Source organism: Nannospalax galili, unplaced genomic scaffold (genome assembly GCF_000622305.1).
Source record: "Nannospalax galili isolate Female #2095 unplaced genomic scaffold, S.galili_v1.0 scaffold553, whole genome shotgun sequence".
Taxonomy (NCBI): Eukaryota; Metazoa; Chordata; class Mammalia; order Rodentia; family Spalacidae; genus Nannospalax; species Nannospalax galili.
Window position 1 is genome coordinate 5844817 of NW_008336313.1, and position 18221 is coordinate 5863037.

At 36.4% G+C, this 18221-nt stretch overlaps 1 protein-coding gene and 1 pseudogene across 1 annotated transcript in view; one reads left to right on the forward strand and one right to left on the reverse strand.

The window, feature by feature from the left end:
* Itgb3bp (integrin subunit beta 3 binding protein) overlaps window positions 1–18221 on the forward strand; it is a 61261-nt gene that overhangs the window by 1470 nt on the left and 41570 nt on the right. Inside the window, exon 2 of the mRNA XM_008831077.2 lies at window positions 13874–13916. Coding sequence (XP_008829299.1) covers window positions 13874–13916 — 43 coding nt within the window. The remainder of the gene's footprint in view (window positions 1–13873; window positions 13917–18221) is intronic.
* On the reverse strand, window positions 9954–10340 carry LOC108490720 (annotated as a pseudogene).

The window sequence follows — 18221 nt, forward strand, 5'->3', positions numbered from 1 at the left end:
TAAAAGTGGAACTTTTGGACAAGTGACAGCTTAATATATCGCTATAGATGTGTGTTATATTAGAAGAGTTTGAAGCAGATATAGTGTGACAAATACATAAAGATTGTCATCTCGGATACATAGTAGTTTTGCTGATTTCGTTTCTTTTTTTCCCCCCTCTTTCCTGTTCCTCTCCTTCCCTCCATCCCCCTTCTCTCTTTCTTGTGGCATTGCTGCATTAAGTCTTGGAGTTGGTTAGCCAAGAGGGAGCAAGATCTGTTCTAAGGAGAGCTGATTTCTCTCAGAATTGTCCTATCCTGAACATAGGGCCACTTATATTTATTGAACAGCACATCATTCAGGGTAGAGAAAATTTGTCTCCAAGAATCTTTAGAGTTTATAAGGGAAGAAGTTGTTTTTTGACCCTACTGACCCAGAACAGCATATAAAACCACAGACATCAACATATGCCCACGTGTTGTTTCCAACACTAATCAGGGTAGGTGTTTTCAATATTATCACTGGTCTTAGGTCTAATTACCACATCTCATTCAAACATCACATTTTTCTGAGTCATGGTCGTAACAGTCACAATAGGGAACATGATATAAGATTGAAGCTATGCATTCAGGTTCACTTATAAGAGTTAATCACATAGGACATTGTTTAAGCAAGCTCACTGAGTGTACAGTAGAAAACAGAATACATAGGTCTGTTTTGGGTTTGTTTTTTTTGTGGATGTTGGGTTTTTTGTTTGTTTGTTTGCTTGTTTTGTCTTTTTTTTTTTGAGACAGTCTCCCTGTAGCTCCAGCTACCCTGAAACTTGCTGTGTAGACCAGTCTAAGTCTCACAAAGATCCATCTCCCCCCCCCTCCACCTCCCAATTTGCTGGAATTAAAGGTGTATATCACCACACCAGACTTTGAATATATAGTTCTAAATGATATCAAAGCATGTGTGATTAACATGGTCCAAGAAAAGGCATTCCCACACTTTTTCTTTCAAAAGAGAGGCTCATGTAGCTAAGGATAACCTTGAACTTCTGATTCTCCTGTTGACCTCCCCAGTGCTGAGATCATACCATGTGCCACCAAATCCTGACTGTGCAATGCTGGGCATCCAACTTGAGGCTTTGGCATACTAGGCAAGCACTTTACCAGCTGAACTAAATCCTCAGCTCAATTTGCTGTTAATGTTTTAGCAAACTGATTCAAGAACATATTAACAGTTTAACAATATATGAAAGATAGTAGCACCTTAGTAGGAAATCATTGTTGCTAAACTTTTGTTTTTAACTATGGTAAACTATGAAATCAAAAATAGGGGTAGTATAATTGTCATCTTGGGAGGTTGCATATGAAAGAAGAATTGTTTTAGTGATGGTGAGATGATGACTTTTTGGTGTGAATTTGCAAGGCTAAAAGCATAATCTAATTTATGGAAAGAAGTGATGTATATCTTTATAATTTTCTTGAACACTCTATTGTCGTTGAACACTTGTTCTTTCCTACTTAGATTCGTTTATACATTTTTCTTACTTAAGAGAGGAATTGGGGAAATATACGTGGCCTAAATGAATCTAAACAGGAAAGAACAAATGTTCATCGACAATAGCGTGGATAGGGTCTTAATGACTATCACGAATGAAAGAACCAATTTGTAGGCAATTATATACGGGTTATTGTTTTTATTTAAAGCTTAAATTGCAAACAAAAATAATTATTTGGGTTTATGTATGTATATGCTAAGATTATAATAGAGAAAAAGCAAGGAAATAACAAATACAAAATTCATTCTAGTGTTTGCGTCTTGGCAGAAGCAGTGGGCTGGAGGCAGCACACAGAAATATCCAACCATATTTCTTAAATTTTGTGTTTGAGGTGCTTATTTTCATAATTTGCACATCTTGCATTTCTTCTCTTTTTTGAGACAGGATCTCGTTATGTAGCCCTGGTTGGCCTGAACTTCCTTTGTGGATCAGACAGATCTTGAATGCACAGAGATCTGCTTGCCCTGGCCTCCCAAGTGCTGGGATTAAAGGGGTGCACAGCCACACCTGGCCCTTATATTTGTCCTTTAGAATCCATCAAATTCTACTTAAATGGTTTTTAAAAAAGATTTAGAGATTACTGTCTTAGTTCTAAATAAGTATAGTTTATCTTCAGTTAGGTCCTTTGATGTGTATTAGAATGAAACAGATGAATTAACTAATTGCTGCTCTTGGTTTCTTTAAGCTAATCTCACCCAAACTTACTTTTTTCTCTGCAATATAATTTATCTAGGTTGAAACTTTAACTTCTTTAGATTTAAAGTGGAAAATTATAGAGTTTAGAATAAGACAAACCAAGATTTGAATCTTGGATGTCTTCATCAATAAAAAAGTTGATCAATAAATATTAATTGAGGGGCTGGAGAGATGGCTCAGTGATTAAGAGCACTGGCTGCTCTTGCAGAGTATCTGGATTCAATTCCCAGCACCTACCTGGTAGCTAACAACCATCCATAACTCCAGGTCCAGGGGAATCCGACGCCCTCTTCTGACCGCCATGGGCATTGCATGACAAGAGTACACTTACATACACACAGGCAATACACTCATACACATAAAATTAAAAAATAAAATAGTTTTTTAAAAATATTAATTGAACGATAAGTTGCTGTTTTAAAATTTTTTTGTCTTACACCAGATGTGGTGCTGCATACCTATAATCTTGGCGCTTGGGAGGTAGTGGCAGGAGGAGCAAGAGTTTAAGGCTAACCTCAGTCACTTACTGAGTTTGAGGTCAAGCTGAGCCAAAATGAGGCCCAGTCTCAAAAGAGGGTGGGAAGCTGGGCATGGTGGTACCCATCTTTAATCCCAACACTCCAGAGGCAGAGGCAGGTAGATCTCTGTGAGATCTCTGTGAGGCCAGCTGGGGCTACAGGGAGACCCTGTTGTGAAAAATAAAAACAAAAAGTGTGGGTAGAGAACAGGAGAGGGGAGGTGGTGGGGAAAAAGGAGCCGGAAGGAGAGGGGGAGGGGGAGGGGAAGGAGAAAGGAGAAGAACTTTAGCCTATATGGACAAACTGTATGTTTTGTTTATGTTTACATAATGCTAAAGGTAACACTCTTTTACATTTTTAGTGCTTCCCCACCCTATCTTCCAGGTTTCCCTTTGTAAATTTCTTAGTACCATTTGCTTAGTCTTTATAATTAATGTTTATCATCTTGCTATTTCAACCAAGGACATTCAGTCAACTTCTATGAGAATTAGCTTAATTCTATTCCCAGCTACTACTGAAGTTAGAAAATTAAATAACATTAGTGTTAGAGTTTCTAACTGTGTGTTAATAATGTTCTTAGAGTTCATTCTGCTGATGAAAGTCTATCAAAGTCTGAGAATTCTCTGAAATAATTTTAAAATGTGTTATTTCTCCCATGATTTTTTAAAAATATTTTATTATTTTTATTTTATGTATATGTGTGTATTGCCTGCATGTAGGCAAGTGCACCTGAGTCGTGTGATGCCCGCAGAGGATAGACGAGGCTCTCAGAACCCTTGGAACTGAGTTATGGACAGTTGTTAGCTGCTATGTGGGTGCTGGGATTTGAACCTGGATCTTCTGCAAGAATAGTCAGTGTTCTTAACTGCTGTGCCATCTCTCCAGCCCCCATGATTTTTTTTTTTTAAGTGAAATCTGTAAATACATTTTGGATGTACCTATGGGTTCCTTTTTGTTTTGGTTTGTTTTTTGAGATGATCTCATATAGCCTAACCTCACTATGTAGGTAAGGCTGACCTTAAATTCCTGATCCCCCTGCTTCCACCTCCTACGTGCTGGGATTACAAACATGTACCACTACCTATGACTTGAAAGCCCACATGTTTTATTACACCTATTTGTGTTTGTAGTCATGCTGGTGCTAATGCCAAATGCAATTGTCTTTATTTTGTGAATTGATTATAAAAAATACAGATGAGTAAAATGATGTGCCACACCAAAATATATTTTTCTTGCTTTTAAAAGGCAGTAAATTGTAATAGAGGAAAGTATAGTATGGCATGAGACAGTCCCCTAATATACAAAATAGAATCTTCAAAAGTCTCTAACACTCTAAAACTAGATTCTACATAAATCACATTTTTAACACAGTGGTTGACTTGTAATGAATTAAATCTCAAGGGATAAACTACAAAAAGTGAGCTGAAACCAAGCAAACATATTACACATAGATGAATTTAGATTTATATGGAATCAAGAATGTTAGGAATGAGATTAGATAGGAGAATTTTTTTTTTTCTGGTCTTTTAGAGACAGGGTCTCCCTGTAGCCCCAGCTTTCCTGGAACTCACTATGTAGACCAGACTGGCCTTGAACTCACAGAGATCCACCTGCCTCTGCCTCTGCCTTCCCAGTGCTGGGATTAAAGGTGTGTACCACCACACTCAGCTAGAAGACTGTATTTTTATATACAACTTTTATTCTATATCTCACTGCATATAAATTTTACATTAAAATACTAGGCAAATATTGAAGAGCAGTGTTAGCAGTTCTGAAATTTGTTGGGTTTTTTTTTTTCCCCTTTTATGTATATAAGAGCACCTGTGTCATGCAGTACCCACAGATGTCAGAAGAGGGCATCAGATCCCCTGGAACGGGAGTTATAGACAGTTGTTAGCTGCCATGTGGATGCTGCGATTTGAACCCTGGTCCTTTGCAATAATAGCCAGTGCTCTAAACTGCTGAGCCAGCCCCTGAAATTCATTTGTTTATACTATAGGGTTAAGCAAATGAATAAGTGTATTGTGGATGATGACAGCCAGGTTGCTTGCTCTGAAATAAAGGAATTTTAAGGAACATATATTGACTTGACACTGGAAGTTTCAATGTAAAATTGTAGATTTTTTAAATGTATATTAAACAGATAAATAGAAATGTGTGCCTGTATTTAAGTGTGTTACATATATTCTAGTTTTAGTGGAGTCCTGTTGGTAATGACATAAGTACCAATGAACACATTTAGGATCCATTTTTATTTATTTCTTTATGTGTATGAGTGTTATGCTTACATGTGTGTAACTGCACCCAAGTCATGCAGTGCCCACAGAGGACAGGAGAGAGCATCGGATCCCCTGGAACTGGAGTTACAGACAGTTGTTAGCCACCATATGGGTGCTGGGATTGAAACCTGGGTCTTCTGCAAGAACAGCCAGTGTTCTTAACCACTGAGCCATCTCTGCAACTTGGCCATTTTTTATTTCTAAATACCATTGTCCATTGAAAAGGACCAAATCTGGGCCAATGAGATGGCTTAGTGGGTAAACTGCTATACAAGCTTGGTGACTTGAGTTTGATCCTGAGAACTTGTGTAAAGGTAGAAGGAGTGAACCAAATCTACAAAGTTGTCCTCTGACCTCTACACCTGCTGTGGTATGAGTGCCTTTCACACACATCTTGCACTCACACACAATAACTTTTTAAAAACAAGGACCAGATCGCACTGGATAAACTAAAGCTGATTCCAATGCTATACTGAGGCATTTTGTATGTGTGCTGCAAGGTAAGGAAGTGCTCAAAGTTACAGACCCTTGAGGAAGCAAAGAAGCTAGTGTGAAAGGCAAGTGGACTTGTCACCAAATCTAGACCAGTTAAACATAAAAACAAGTGATAAAATTGGCTTAAAATCTATTGGCAATAAAATTCCATAAACACCGCAGTGCTGTAAATGAAGGGAGAAGGGAGCTTTTCTCAGCTGTAGATGCTAACAAATGCAAAAGGAGTGCTTGGGTTAGAAGACTACCAATGCCTCTTTTATATAGAAGATTCTTAGCACACTGAAGGGAATTAGAAAATAACATCTTGATTAAAATTCCTATGCACACAGTGCTATAATCCACATGTGCCTCAAGATATAATACTCTCAAAAAATTCAAAATCATGCCAGTGATATCTGTGCCCCTAAAAATGCAACCTAATTATGGGGAAATACTGCATAAGCCCAAATTGAGGATATTCTACAAAAACTAAAGTTGTTTTTAAAAATTCAAGCTCAAGAAATTGAAAGAAAAGTTGAAGTATTGTCCTAGAATAAGGGAGACTAAAGAGATGTAATAATTAGATATAATGAATGGTCTAGAGTGGGCTCTTATACTTGGAGGGAAATTGACTATAAAGGATATCATTAGGACAGGTGACAAAATTTCAATAAAAATTATTGGTATTGTATCAATTTAATTTTTTTTAGATTATGTGTATGTAAGAGAACATTTTGTGTTTAGAAAATAATACAAGGAGACTTGTGTGGTGGCACATGCCTGTAATCCCAGAACCTGGGAGGTACAGAAGAAGGAGAATCTGGAATTCAAGTTCATCCTCAGGTCTATATCAAGTTTGAGGGTAACCTGGGCTACATGAGACCTGAGAGAGAGAATAGAAGAGAATATGAATGCACAGAAATTCTAATTCTCATTGGGTCTGAGAAACTTTCATGTACAATAAATTTGCACGTATATGTGTTTAAAGAGTGATTAAGAAAATGGGACAAAATTCAGACGCCTGGTAGATTTGGATAAAGGCTAAGAAGAATTCTTATTCTAGGACTTTTTTTTTTTCAAGACAGTGCCTCACCATGTTACCTAGGCTAGCCCTCAACTTTCAGTCATCCTGCCTCATCCTCTCAAGTGGTGAGAATACAGGCATGTGCCATTACCCCTGTCCTTTGGAATTTTTAGAAGAGATTTTATAAGAATAAAAAGTTATATCAAAACTCATTGGTTTATTTTTTTATAATTAATGGATGAATCAATGAGTTAGATACAACTGAAGAAGGAATTAGAGAACTGGAAAATAGATGTGAAGAAATTGCTCAGAATGCCACATAGAAAACAGTGATGTGAAAAAAGTTTAGAGATATGGAAGACATATTGAGAACGTTTAAAATTAATTTTCTGTAATTTCAGCATTAGGAAGAATGAGAGGCAATAGTTAGGAAATTGTAGCTTAGATGTATTCCTAGGATTGATAAAATATACATCAATACAAAGATTACCCAGGAGACTATATTAATGACATCTTTTGAAGACTGATAATTAAAATTCCTTAAATATAGTTGATAAAAATGTCTTTTAAGAAGGTAATGGGGATGTTACTCCATTGATAGTGTGCTTGCTGAGCACTCGTGAGGCCTTGTACTTCTCCCCAAATGTATATTTTATATTTATGTATAAAATATATATACATGTATAAGTATATAAAATACATAATATGCATATGAATATATGTTATGACATACATGTAAACACATATTTTAAGGTCTTATCTAAGAGTTTCAAAACAAAGCTAGCTATGTCTTAAGTATACAAAGAAGCATCAGAAAGTTAAAGAACTAAGTCTTTAATTCTGTAATTTGAGAGATGACTTTTGACTAAAAAAATACTGCAATTAGTTAAATCAATAATTTATGTAACAACCATTTGACGATTACCATCAGGCTTTGGGGATTCAAATGTGTACTGTCTAGTTTGAGTTTTCATCCAAAAAAGTTCAATAAACATTTTAAGAACCTGAAACATTAAATAACAGACAAGGTGCTAATGATTAATTAACCTAGGGAGATAGGCATACATATTGTAACGTGGGAAGTTTAGTGAGAAGGCCATCCACGGATGCTGTTGAGTAGAATAGAAGGATGGACCGCAGCAATGGCAGCTTCTTAGAGATGTCATGTAGGAGTCTCGGAAGTATGGTAGACATAGAAATCATTTTTGTGTTGCGACATATAATTCATGTAGAAAAGTGCATAAAACACTACCTATTTGCCATTTAAAATTCTATAGACCTATTTGAGCCCTTTTAGTTGGTGAGACTCTTAAAGGATTTACTTATGTCCCTTATTTATATGTATGTGTATGTCAGACACATATAGAAATATATATAGTTTACATATGAAACTTTGGCAGAAAGTGGTAGTAATACTTTATTTCATATCAAGAATACTATTTAGGAATGAAATGATCTTAACTTTCTCATTTCATTCAACCCTAAAACTTCTCACTTTTGACTGTGTTCCATAGTTAATATTACCAAATATATTCATTTAACCTTTATTAAAAATTCCTTGGTTCATTTATTTATCTTTTGATAAGGAAGATTTTATATCTAAACACATTACCTAATAACTGACCAAAGTTTTGGGCCAGTTTTGTCACAAAATGTAGCAGAGAGCTAATGGTTTGTTTATACACTTTCACACAGTGACCATATTTTGTCATGTGATGGGGTGGTATTCCCTCTTACCTCAGCTAGGATAGTGATTTGTGTGTGAAAGACTGCTGGAAATTTTGAACACAAAGAAGCATAGGCTTGAAGGAAAAGGAGAGTACAGAGAGAATATAGAAGATTCTTCTTCCTTTTCTCATTCTCATATGCAGAATAGAAAATAAATCATTTCAAATATCTCAGTTACACTTAAGGTGTCACATGGGTTATGAATTTGGCCGTTGCCTTTCATCAAAGGATTTCTAAGCATCTCAGGAGCATACTCACTAATCCTCTAAACACTCTTGTGAAGTTGGTAGCTGGCAGCATTATCATGTCCATTACAGTGAGGAATAATGGAAGCACTGAAATACTAAGTGATATTTTTATCTTCCATTCAGAAACTTCTTACTACTTTACAGGCCAGTATTATTATCAACTTTATGAAGCTTAGTGAGATTATGTGATTTGCCCAACCTTAGGGAAGAATTTGGCATAGCATCAAAGATCCCTCAGTCTTACCTGCTTTACTAAGTTTATTCTTCACCCCCTGCTACCACCCTCAGCCCTGCCATTCAAAATCATGTTTAATGCAATGTTTTAAAAGCTCTATAAAAAGAGCCTCAAATCATATAATTTTGTGAGCTTCTCCTATGGTGTCATTCTTTGTTCTTAGTTAAGAATCAGTGATCCACCCCCCACGCCCCACCCAGTACTTTAAAAAAAAAATTATAACTGATATTGGTAACATTGTAATAATAAACTTATTCAGTCATTTTGTTGTGATGAATTAGAGAGTCTTATTTAGAATATTACCATGTAGTAAGCTAAAAAATAGTGGAATATTCTTAACAAATAATACATCTAAGTTGATCAACATAATTTTACCTGTTGAAAAAAATTACACATCAAATATATTTGGCTTTTGAAATTGTAGTAGCATTAATTCTAGTATCACCTGAGATTTTGATTCCAATTGTGTTAGCCATAGCAAAACTATTTAAGGAAGGGGGAAATCTATTTTGGCTCACAGTTTTAAAGGTCATCGTGGCAGTGAGGGCATGTTGGAGCAGAGCAGCTGCATCCTGGTGGCTAGGAAGCAGGAGAAAATGCTTATGCAAGCAGCTTTTTTCTCTTTCCCCTTCTTTCCCATCTGTCCCTGTCGAATGATGCCTTCCACATTAAAAGTGGGTTCTTCTCCCTTAGTTAATCTCCTCTAAAAATGTCTTCATTGACACCCAGAGATAGGTTTTACTAATCTCCTAGGCTCTTCTCAATCCAATCAGGTTGACAGTTAAGACTAACCTCACACCAGTGACTAAACCTAGCACACATAAAACTAGAATATAATATTCACATTTTGGGTACAGGTGGACATTTTGGTGAATGGGATGTGAGAAGTTACCTACACAGTAATGAGATTACCACAAAGTGGGAGTATGTCCACACTTGTAGAACCATCACCACCATCCATCTCTAGACTTACTTTGATCTTCTGAAACTGAAACTATACTCATTAAACAATAATTCCCCATTCTTCCATCCCTCAGGCCATGGAACTCACTGTTGTATTTTCTTGTGTCTCTGAACTTTTCTATTCTCTTATGAATAAATACTAACAGTTTGTCTTTTAGTTACTGGCTTATTTTACTTAGGGTCATGTTTTCATGGTTCATCTATGTTATAGTATGTGTTAAATTTCTTTCTTTCTTTCTTTTTTTACAAGCTGTGGTTTTTATTACTTAGAAAAGCCTCATGATTATTTCGCTTCCTGACTCTGCTTGTGCCTTCAACCCTTTCACAATGATTTTCTGCTCCTCAATAAGGAAAGCACGCTTGATCCTGTCATGGACACATTTAGCACACATAGAATCACCATATGCCCTGCTGACGCGTTTTTTTGTTTTGGAAAATCTCATGAGGACTTTAGGCCTCACAGCTCGAACCCCTTGAAGTCTGCCCAGGCACACACCACACGCAGATTTGGTGCTTTCCCAACCTTCTTGGTATAAAGGTAAACAATCCCGTTACCAGGGCTTCCGGACAGCCTAGTTGTGTTAGAGGCTGTGTTGTAGAAAAGCCTACGACGGTATGTCAAACGCTGGACCATTCGGAGTGCCTGCAAACACTGTCCCCGGAAGAGGAAAAGGAAAGCTAAATTTCTTTTTAATAATATCTTCATACATTTATACCATATTTTGTTTATTAATTCGTCTGTCACCAGATACTTCAGTTGCTTTTTGGCATTTTGAACAGTACTGCCATGAGCATTGTTTTACACATTCTTATTCATGTTCTGACTTTCGATTCATTTTGGAAGTAGAATCCCTGACTCATTTGGTAATTCTATTTTTAATTATTTGAGGAACTGCCATATTGTTTCAATAGTGCCGTACCCTTTTACATTCTCATTAGCAGTGCATGTGGGTTCCAGTTTCTCCACATTCTCACCAACACTGTTTATTTTATACTTTGTTTTTTTTCTATAGTGTCATCTTACTAGTCCTGTATCATAAATATCTACCTGCCTAGTAGTACCTTGTGGTTCTAATATGCATTTCCCTAGTGACTAGGAATATTTAATCTTTTCATGTGCTTATTGGCCATTTGTATATCTTTGGAGAAATCTTTATTCAAATCATTTGTCTTTTTTTTTTTTATAACCTTCAATTTCTTTTGAGATAGGGTCTTGCTATATAACCCAGGTTAGCCTGGAACTTGCTATGTAGTCTAGCCTGGCCTCAAACTCTGAATCCTCCTGTCCCAGCCTTCTGGGTGCTACAGTTGTAGGCATATGCCACCATGCCTAGCTTGCATGTTTTTTGTTTTGTTTTGTTTTGTTTTTAGCCCAAGCTCATAGCCATATGAGTCAGCTACAGCTTTACAGAACTGCCAGGAAGATCCTCATATGTAATCAAATTTTACCTTATATGTTTCATCCATCTCTTCTCTGTTCCTATTAACATCATTATAATCCATTTAGCATCATCTAATTCTATCATTACAGTTGTTCATGGGTAAAGAAGTGCCTTGTATAAATAGTAGGTACTTAATTTAGTGATTAATAATTCAACAGTGTGTCTAATTCAGATTGAAAGGTAAGGGTAAATGATCATAAATTCCTGAAGTAAGTACATTTGTTCTTCAAGTGATCTATCTTTAACTTTCTCCCCCTTAATTCAGCAAAGATTTATTAAGCATGGGATCTGAGTTTTCCCCTCTCAAAATATGTGACAGTAAGCAAGTTGCACACTCTTCTATATAGGCTGAAATACGTAATTTCTTAGGTTTTCTTCTAATGTTGCCTGTTAAATAGTCTTAGGATATCATTACCAATTTTTACTTATTAATATATCACCTCCCATAAATCACTTCTTTGGTTCTCACCAAACATAAAATGGATTCCAGTCTATTCTAACTCATTTTCTTGTTTAACACTTCCTTGACTTCTTAGGTCTATCAGTACCTAATCTGGAAAAATCTTTAAATCCAAACATTGAATTACTTTCTCTAAGAATTCACCAGTGATAGTACAGCAATATTTTGAAGAGTTATTCATCAGGGTAGGCTTTGATCCTTCTAAAATGTAATGTTAAACCATTTAAAAACTAAGAATAAGAAAGACTGTATTGTGTGACTTTAGTTTTTTATTTCTACTTTTGAAGTGCTATAAAAACCAGAACACCTCTGGAACCTAAAAAGGGAGATATAAATTCCAAAACTAAGTAGAAATGTGTTTTAAATTATCTACTGTTTTATTTGTTCATACCTATGTCCTCCTGTTTCATTGAGAATTCATATTAAATTGATTACAAGGGGGCTGGAGAGAGCTTAGCAGGTAAGAGCACTAGCTGCTCTTGCAGCAGACCTGGGTTCAGTTCCCAGCATCCACATGGCAGCTAACAACTGTCTGTAACTCCAGGTCAGGGGATCTGACAACCGTCTTCTAACGATGTGGGTGTACTTACTTGCAGGCAATACATTCATATACATAAAAATGAAAATAATAAAAATATTTTAAAAATTGGTTATAAGTTGACTTCTAAAAGACATAATTATTTAAACTAATTTAATTCCAAGAAATAATGTTGTGATTGGCTAATGAAGATGAAGCAAAAATCAAGTAACCTCTTTTAAGAGATTTTTATTCTTGATATTTGCTTTGTCATTATCATAAATTTACTATCCATTTTCCCTTCTGCATGCTGGTTATAAATCAGTAGTTACTTATGAGTAGTAATGTTCTGGTATTACATGTTTTTAGGAGCAGTTCTATAAAACGGAAGATAGTGCAGTCTTTTACATAATGCTCTAATTTTCTAATACTTTAAGTAATTTCTATCTCAGAAATAAAGAAAATACCTTTAATGCTGCATTTGGAAAACTAGTTTTAATTTATAGTGACCTTTTTCTCCTTTGAGCATTTACTCTGCATTCAATAAAATGTTGACGACTGCTCTTTAGAAGACAGCTGTACGAAATAAAGTATTATAAATATTCAGCTTTCCTTTCTAAGAATTGTCACCAACAGCTGGGCATCCAGTTTAGAAGAACAGATTTTACACAGAGAGAGCCTGGCATGTTCCTGAATCAGTTTAGTGAAGGAAACAAAGAAGTTTCTTATGGATTGGGGACTTATAAAGACATGGAGCATCTGTTCCCAGTTAAGTCGTAGTCTGCTTGCACTGAATCAAGTTTGATGCTAGAACACTGTGCAAAACTTCTCCACCTTACGAATACCTTTAACACTTACTCCTCTGTTTCTATAAACGATGCATTTTCCATGAAAGGAAAATTATTATTTTACTGTTATGTATAACTTTTCCTAGTCATATTTTTATTGATGTGAGAATTTCATACAATGTATTTTGATCATATTCAGACCCCCGATCCCCTCTCTACCTTCATGTTACTCCCTCTCTCACTTCATGTCCTCTATTATTATTTGTCTTTTTTTTAAGGCCTATAGAGTCTAGTTGGTGTTTCCTAAATTATCTTGGGTGTGGGTCTATCCCTTGGAGTGTGGTCAACCTCCAGGTGGCATACCAGTAAGGAAAACTGACTCTCCTCCTCCCAGCATCTATCAGTTGCCAATAGATCCTCAGCTAGGGCTTGGGGCTTCCTGCTAACCTCCCCCATCCATGCCAGGCCCCTATCTGGCTTGGGTTTTCACAGATCTTGTACATGGTGCCATAAGTGCTATGGGTTCACATGTGTAACGACCCCGTGGTGTCATATTTTAATGCGGACGACTGATTTTTTATTAACTTTTTCAATAATGAAAATTTGTAGCTCAGTGGTAGAGCACTTACTTAACAAGCAGAAAGTCCTGGGTTCAGTCCCTAGAACCACCACCAAAGAAAGAAAAAAAACTAATGTTTAAGTTTTATGACAATTTATGTATATAAACTACATATATAAAGAAGTGATCCATTTAAATATTTAACTAGGATTCCATATTAAAATATGCCATTAAAATCAAACTGATGAAATAAATACAACAAACCCAAATTTATCATGAATAATTACTTTCTTCAGGTTATATTGTTTATTAATTGCTTTAACAAACAATATAAAACTTGTTTGGTAAATAAATTTGAATCTTTATATCTTTTACATGTCAGATCTAAAATTTCGTTAAATGTTTTGTTTGCAGCGTTAAAAGATCACTGAAATTGGATGATCACTTTGAAGAAAAAGTAAGTATTAACTTAGAAATTGTGATGCCATGGTAGCGCATGCCTTGCATTCCTAGCACTTAGGTGAAGACAGGAGGACCAGAAGTTCAAAGTCATCCTCAGCTATAGAATCACCTGGGTTATAAGAGCTCCCAACTGAGGGAGGAAGAGAGGGAGGGAGAATGGATATGAATTGGGATTGCTTGATTAAGATTGTGTTTTTAACTTTTGCCCCTTTTACCTTGCTAAACATAAAAGTTATCAAAACAATGTGACACAGTTATCATTGATATACTGCAGTATGGAATAGTAGTATTTTAATTGATATATTGTAGTCTATTAAAGTAAAATCAAAACAGCACCATTTTCATAGAAAAATGTAATAATTTGCTATGCTGGTTTGGAGTAAACAAAAAAGTACTAATAGTGTGGTAAATTTCACTATAGTTATCACAATAAAAATTGTATTGCTAGCATTACTTTTTCTAAATCTAGTCATAGCACATTCCCAGTGCCAGCATATGACATATGTTAGCTAATTATCTTTTCATATTAACTAAGGATCTGGATACAAACACTGATTTGAAATACTTAGGATTTCGCTAATCTGAAATGCAAGTAAATTGGTAAGAATATAAATTAAAACAAACAGCTGATCAGTAAGTGGGCCTCCTTAAAAAAGAAAAAATCCCATGAGAATACCATTTTAAGAAATGAGCTTTATATGGGATTTCTGTTTGGAAGACTTGCTGGTTTAAACAAAACAGAAAATCACCATTTAGAAATACTTCCTAGATGCTTTAAAAAAAAATTATACAAAGGTAGCAAAATACAGCAGTGGCACTAAAAAAAAAAGTATTAAATGTGTGATTAGCAATTTAGACTACCATTATCCAACTTGTTCCGTGCAAAATGTAGCTGTGTCTGTAATTTTGCATCTGTTTCTTTGGTCAGAATGGTATTTTGGTAGGTACTAGTCCAACTTGAAACGAAATAATATTCTTTCCTGCCCAGAGCTGTTCTTTGGGAGATGGAAACATCTGAATGAAAAAGAATGGCATCTCAGAGCCCATTCTGTTCATGGGGCACAACTGTGAGCACAGCAGTTTCCATCCATCTTTTTTCCTCAGATGAGGATGTGTCCAGGTCATCAGTGTCACAAGAATATCCTGTATTAGTGCCAGGCATGGTGGTGCACACCTTTAATCTCAGCACTCGGGAGGAAGAGGCAAGTGTATCTGTGAAATTGAGGCAAGCCTGGTCTACATTGTGAGTTCCAGGCCACTATGTAGGATACAGGGAGATGCTGTTTCAAAAAATCAAAATCAAAAACAAAACCCAAAAAACAAAATGGAATGTGTTATATTAGAAGAATACATTGTTATATATTGTTATATTTGGCTCAGTTCTGTACTTTTAAACCAATTATCTTGAATGGTAACTCATTTTCTTTACTCGCTATTGGTTTATTCATATTTTCTAGCTCTTCATGATTTAATCTGGGTGGGTTGTGTGTATTAGGGAATTTGTCTATTTCATCCAAGCTATTTAATCTGTTAACATAGAACCATTAGTAATATCTCAAGGCCCTTTTTATTTCTACAGTTTGTTGAGCATCACTAATCAGAAAGTCTGAAATGCTCTTAATTCAAGGATTTTCTTGTTTCTGCAAATAATGCAGTTTTATTTACACCGCCTGTTAGTCAATCTTATAACCTCTTTAGCATAACTTTTTGTACCTGTGTAAAAGTTCCTAAATTGTCCACTTAGATACATTCAGCTCCCCTTTCCTGTCTTCCTTCTAGGCTCAGACTCACATCCCTCAGTGAGTTCCATTGCATTTGTCCTCCTTCACTCAGTGACGGAAGCTCATAGTGGTCCTAAAACATGTAAATGAACCTCCCTTTCTCTTTAGCTGCTATCATATTACATTTGCCTCTGCAGCAGGGCAGGAGACTGGCTCCTGAGACTGCAGAAAACCCTCAGTAATGGATCGTTTTAGAAACCAAAAGCCCAGAATTTTGAAAGATTAAGTATTTTCATCCTTATTTATGCATTCATTTCTGAGCAGCTTAGATGGGTGCTTTGGGGACTATCTATAAGACGTGTGTATTTGATGATTGATTTTCTGTACCAGGTATTTCTTTTACCTTCAACCATCATTCTAAAAACCTATACTTCCCAACTCAGATTTTTAAAAATATTTTATTTATTACTTTTATTTTATGTGTATGTGTATTGCCTGCATGTAGGTAAGTGCACCCATGTCATACAGTGCCATGGAGGTAAGAAGAGGCTGTCAGATCCCCTGGGACCAAAGTTAGAGACAGTTGTTAGCTGCCATGTGGGTGCTGGAATTTGAACCTGGGTCTTCTGCAAGAACAACCAGTGTTCTTAACCACTGAGCCATCTCTCCAGCCCCCTCCAACTAGGATTTTTACACACACTGTCTTTGGGCATAGCAAGCATAGCTTAATTTCAGTAAAGGATAGATCTGACATGTAAACAAATCCCATTCCCTGGAATTAGAGTTTTGTGGTAGGGATTCTTTGTTATATATGTAGACATGCCTTCTAATTCTGGGTTCCTCTTCTGGCCTAAGCTGGAACTTGTCTATACCACATTCCTATTCATACTCATTTCTAGTCTTCCAGTAGAAGGAGACAGAGTCATTTTGCTAGCCTACTAAAACCAAGTCTTGGGCCAGGAAAATGGCTCATCAGGTGAAAGGTGCTTGCCACAAGTCTGGTGACCAGAGTGCAATCTGTGAAACCCATATAAAGATAAAAGGAGGGGCTGGAGAGATGTGCTCAGTGATTAAGAGCACTGGCTGCTCTTGCAGAGGACCCGGGTTCAGTTACCAGCATACACAGCGGCTAACAGTCTGTAATTCTAGTTCCAGGTGATCTGAGGCCCTCTTGTGACCTCTGTAGGCATTGCATGACATGGGGACACTTACATACATGCAAAAATAATAAATAAAATATTTTTTTAAAAGATAAAAGGAGAGATCCAACTCCACAAAGCTGTTCTCTGACCACATATGTTTATACACACACACACTAAAAAATGAAATTAAAAAGCCTTTCATGAAACATTGTGAAACTAGAGTTTCAAAAGGACACTGGTAGAAAAGCCAGTCCTTTTTTGTGTATGTGTGTCTGTGTGAGTTTATATGCATCTCTACTATGCAGGTCCTTGCAGAGATCAGAAGGTGCCAGATCCCCTGGAACTGGAGTTACAGGTGGTATGAGCTACCTGATATGGATGTTGGGAACTGAACCCAGGTGCTCTGCAAGAGCAGTAACCCTCTTAACTTCTGAGTCATCTTTTCAGCCCTGAAAAGCTAGTTCTTATAGGCAAAAATTAGGTAGTTCAATAGACTGTGTAGTCCTTTTTAATAAATAGTTCTTTTTGATAAGACAACAACAACAAAAAGTACCCCTGCTGTGCAGACCTGGACCTGCTGCCAGATTATCTCAATGATTGCTTGTGTAGCTGAGTACATTCCTGTACAATGCACAGGAATGAAGGCCTTGATTAACATATATAAAGTTGAAATTTATATTAAGAAAAATATTAAAATGCATAAAATCCATCATTTGCATGTATCTGATGCATTTGACCTTCTGTAGAAAGTCAGAACCAAGGTGTCATTATCTAAAGGAACAGATAAAGTCATGTCAGCCCAGGGTGAGTGGCAGTAGACTTAGGAGTCGCACATCTACAGTTGTCCTTTTTTGCCTGTCCTCATACTCATTGCTTGGACAATTCCCCACCCTCTGTCCTTGCCCTAATGTACTTGAGAAGGTCCCTCCCACAGGATGTAGTGATGTGAAAGTTAAGTCTATCAGTCTGATTTTATGCTTACATTTTTCATTATGGCATACAAAGTGTATCTTTGAAAGGGAAAATTAGTTCCCAGTGTAAGACACTAATTAAAATAAAATAATTAATTTTAAAAAACATTGAAGATTATGGGAGTGGAGCCTCAGCTAAAGTATGCAGGTTCTGGGGAGATTTTCCACAGAAGCCCTCTTTTGTGTTTGAATGAACAAGTTAGAATTCCTTTGCCTCCTCACCTTACCAAGATAGAAAAGAAGTTGATGCTCTGTCTCCTGGCCTGAACTGGCATTACTAGCTGCCTCCTCCCTCTCTGCTACCCATCCTGTTATCGTCACAGTGCTAGGTAAGTGTGGAAGGCTCTTAGTTAAGGGAAGAAACTCAAGTTTAGACAAATTATATGCCCATAGTAGCAAAACTAGGAGGCAGCAAAACCATTAAACATTAAAAAAATCATTAATATTGATTGTTGACGCAATGTAA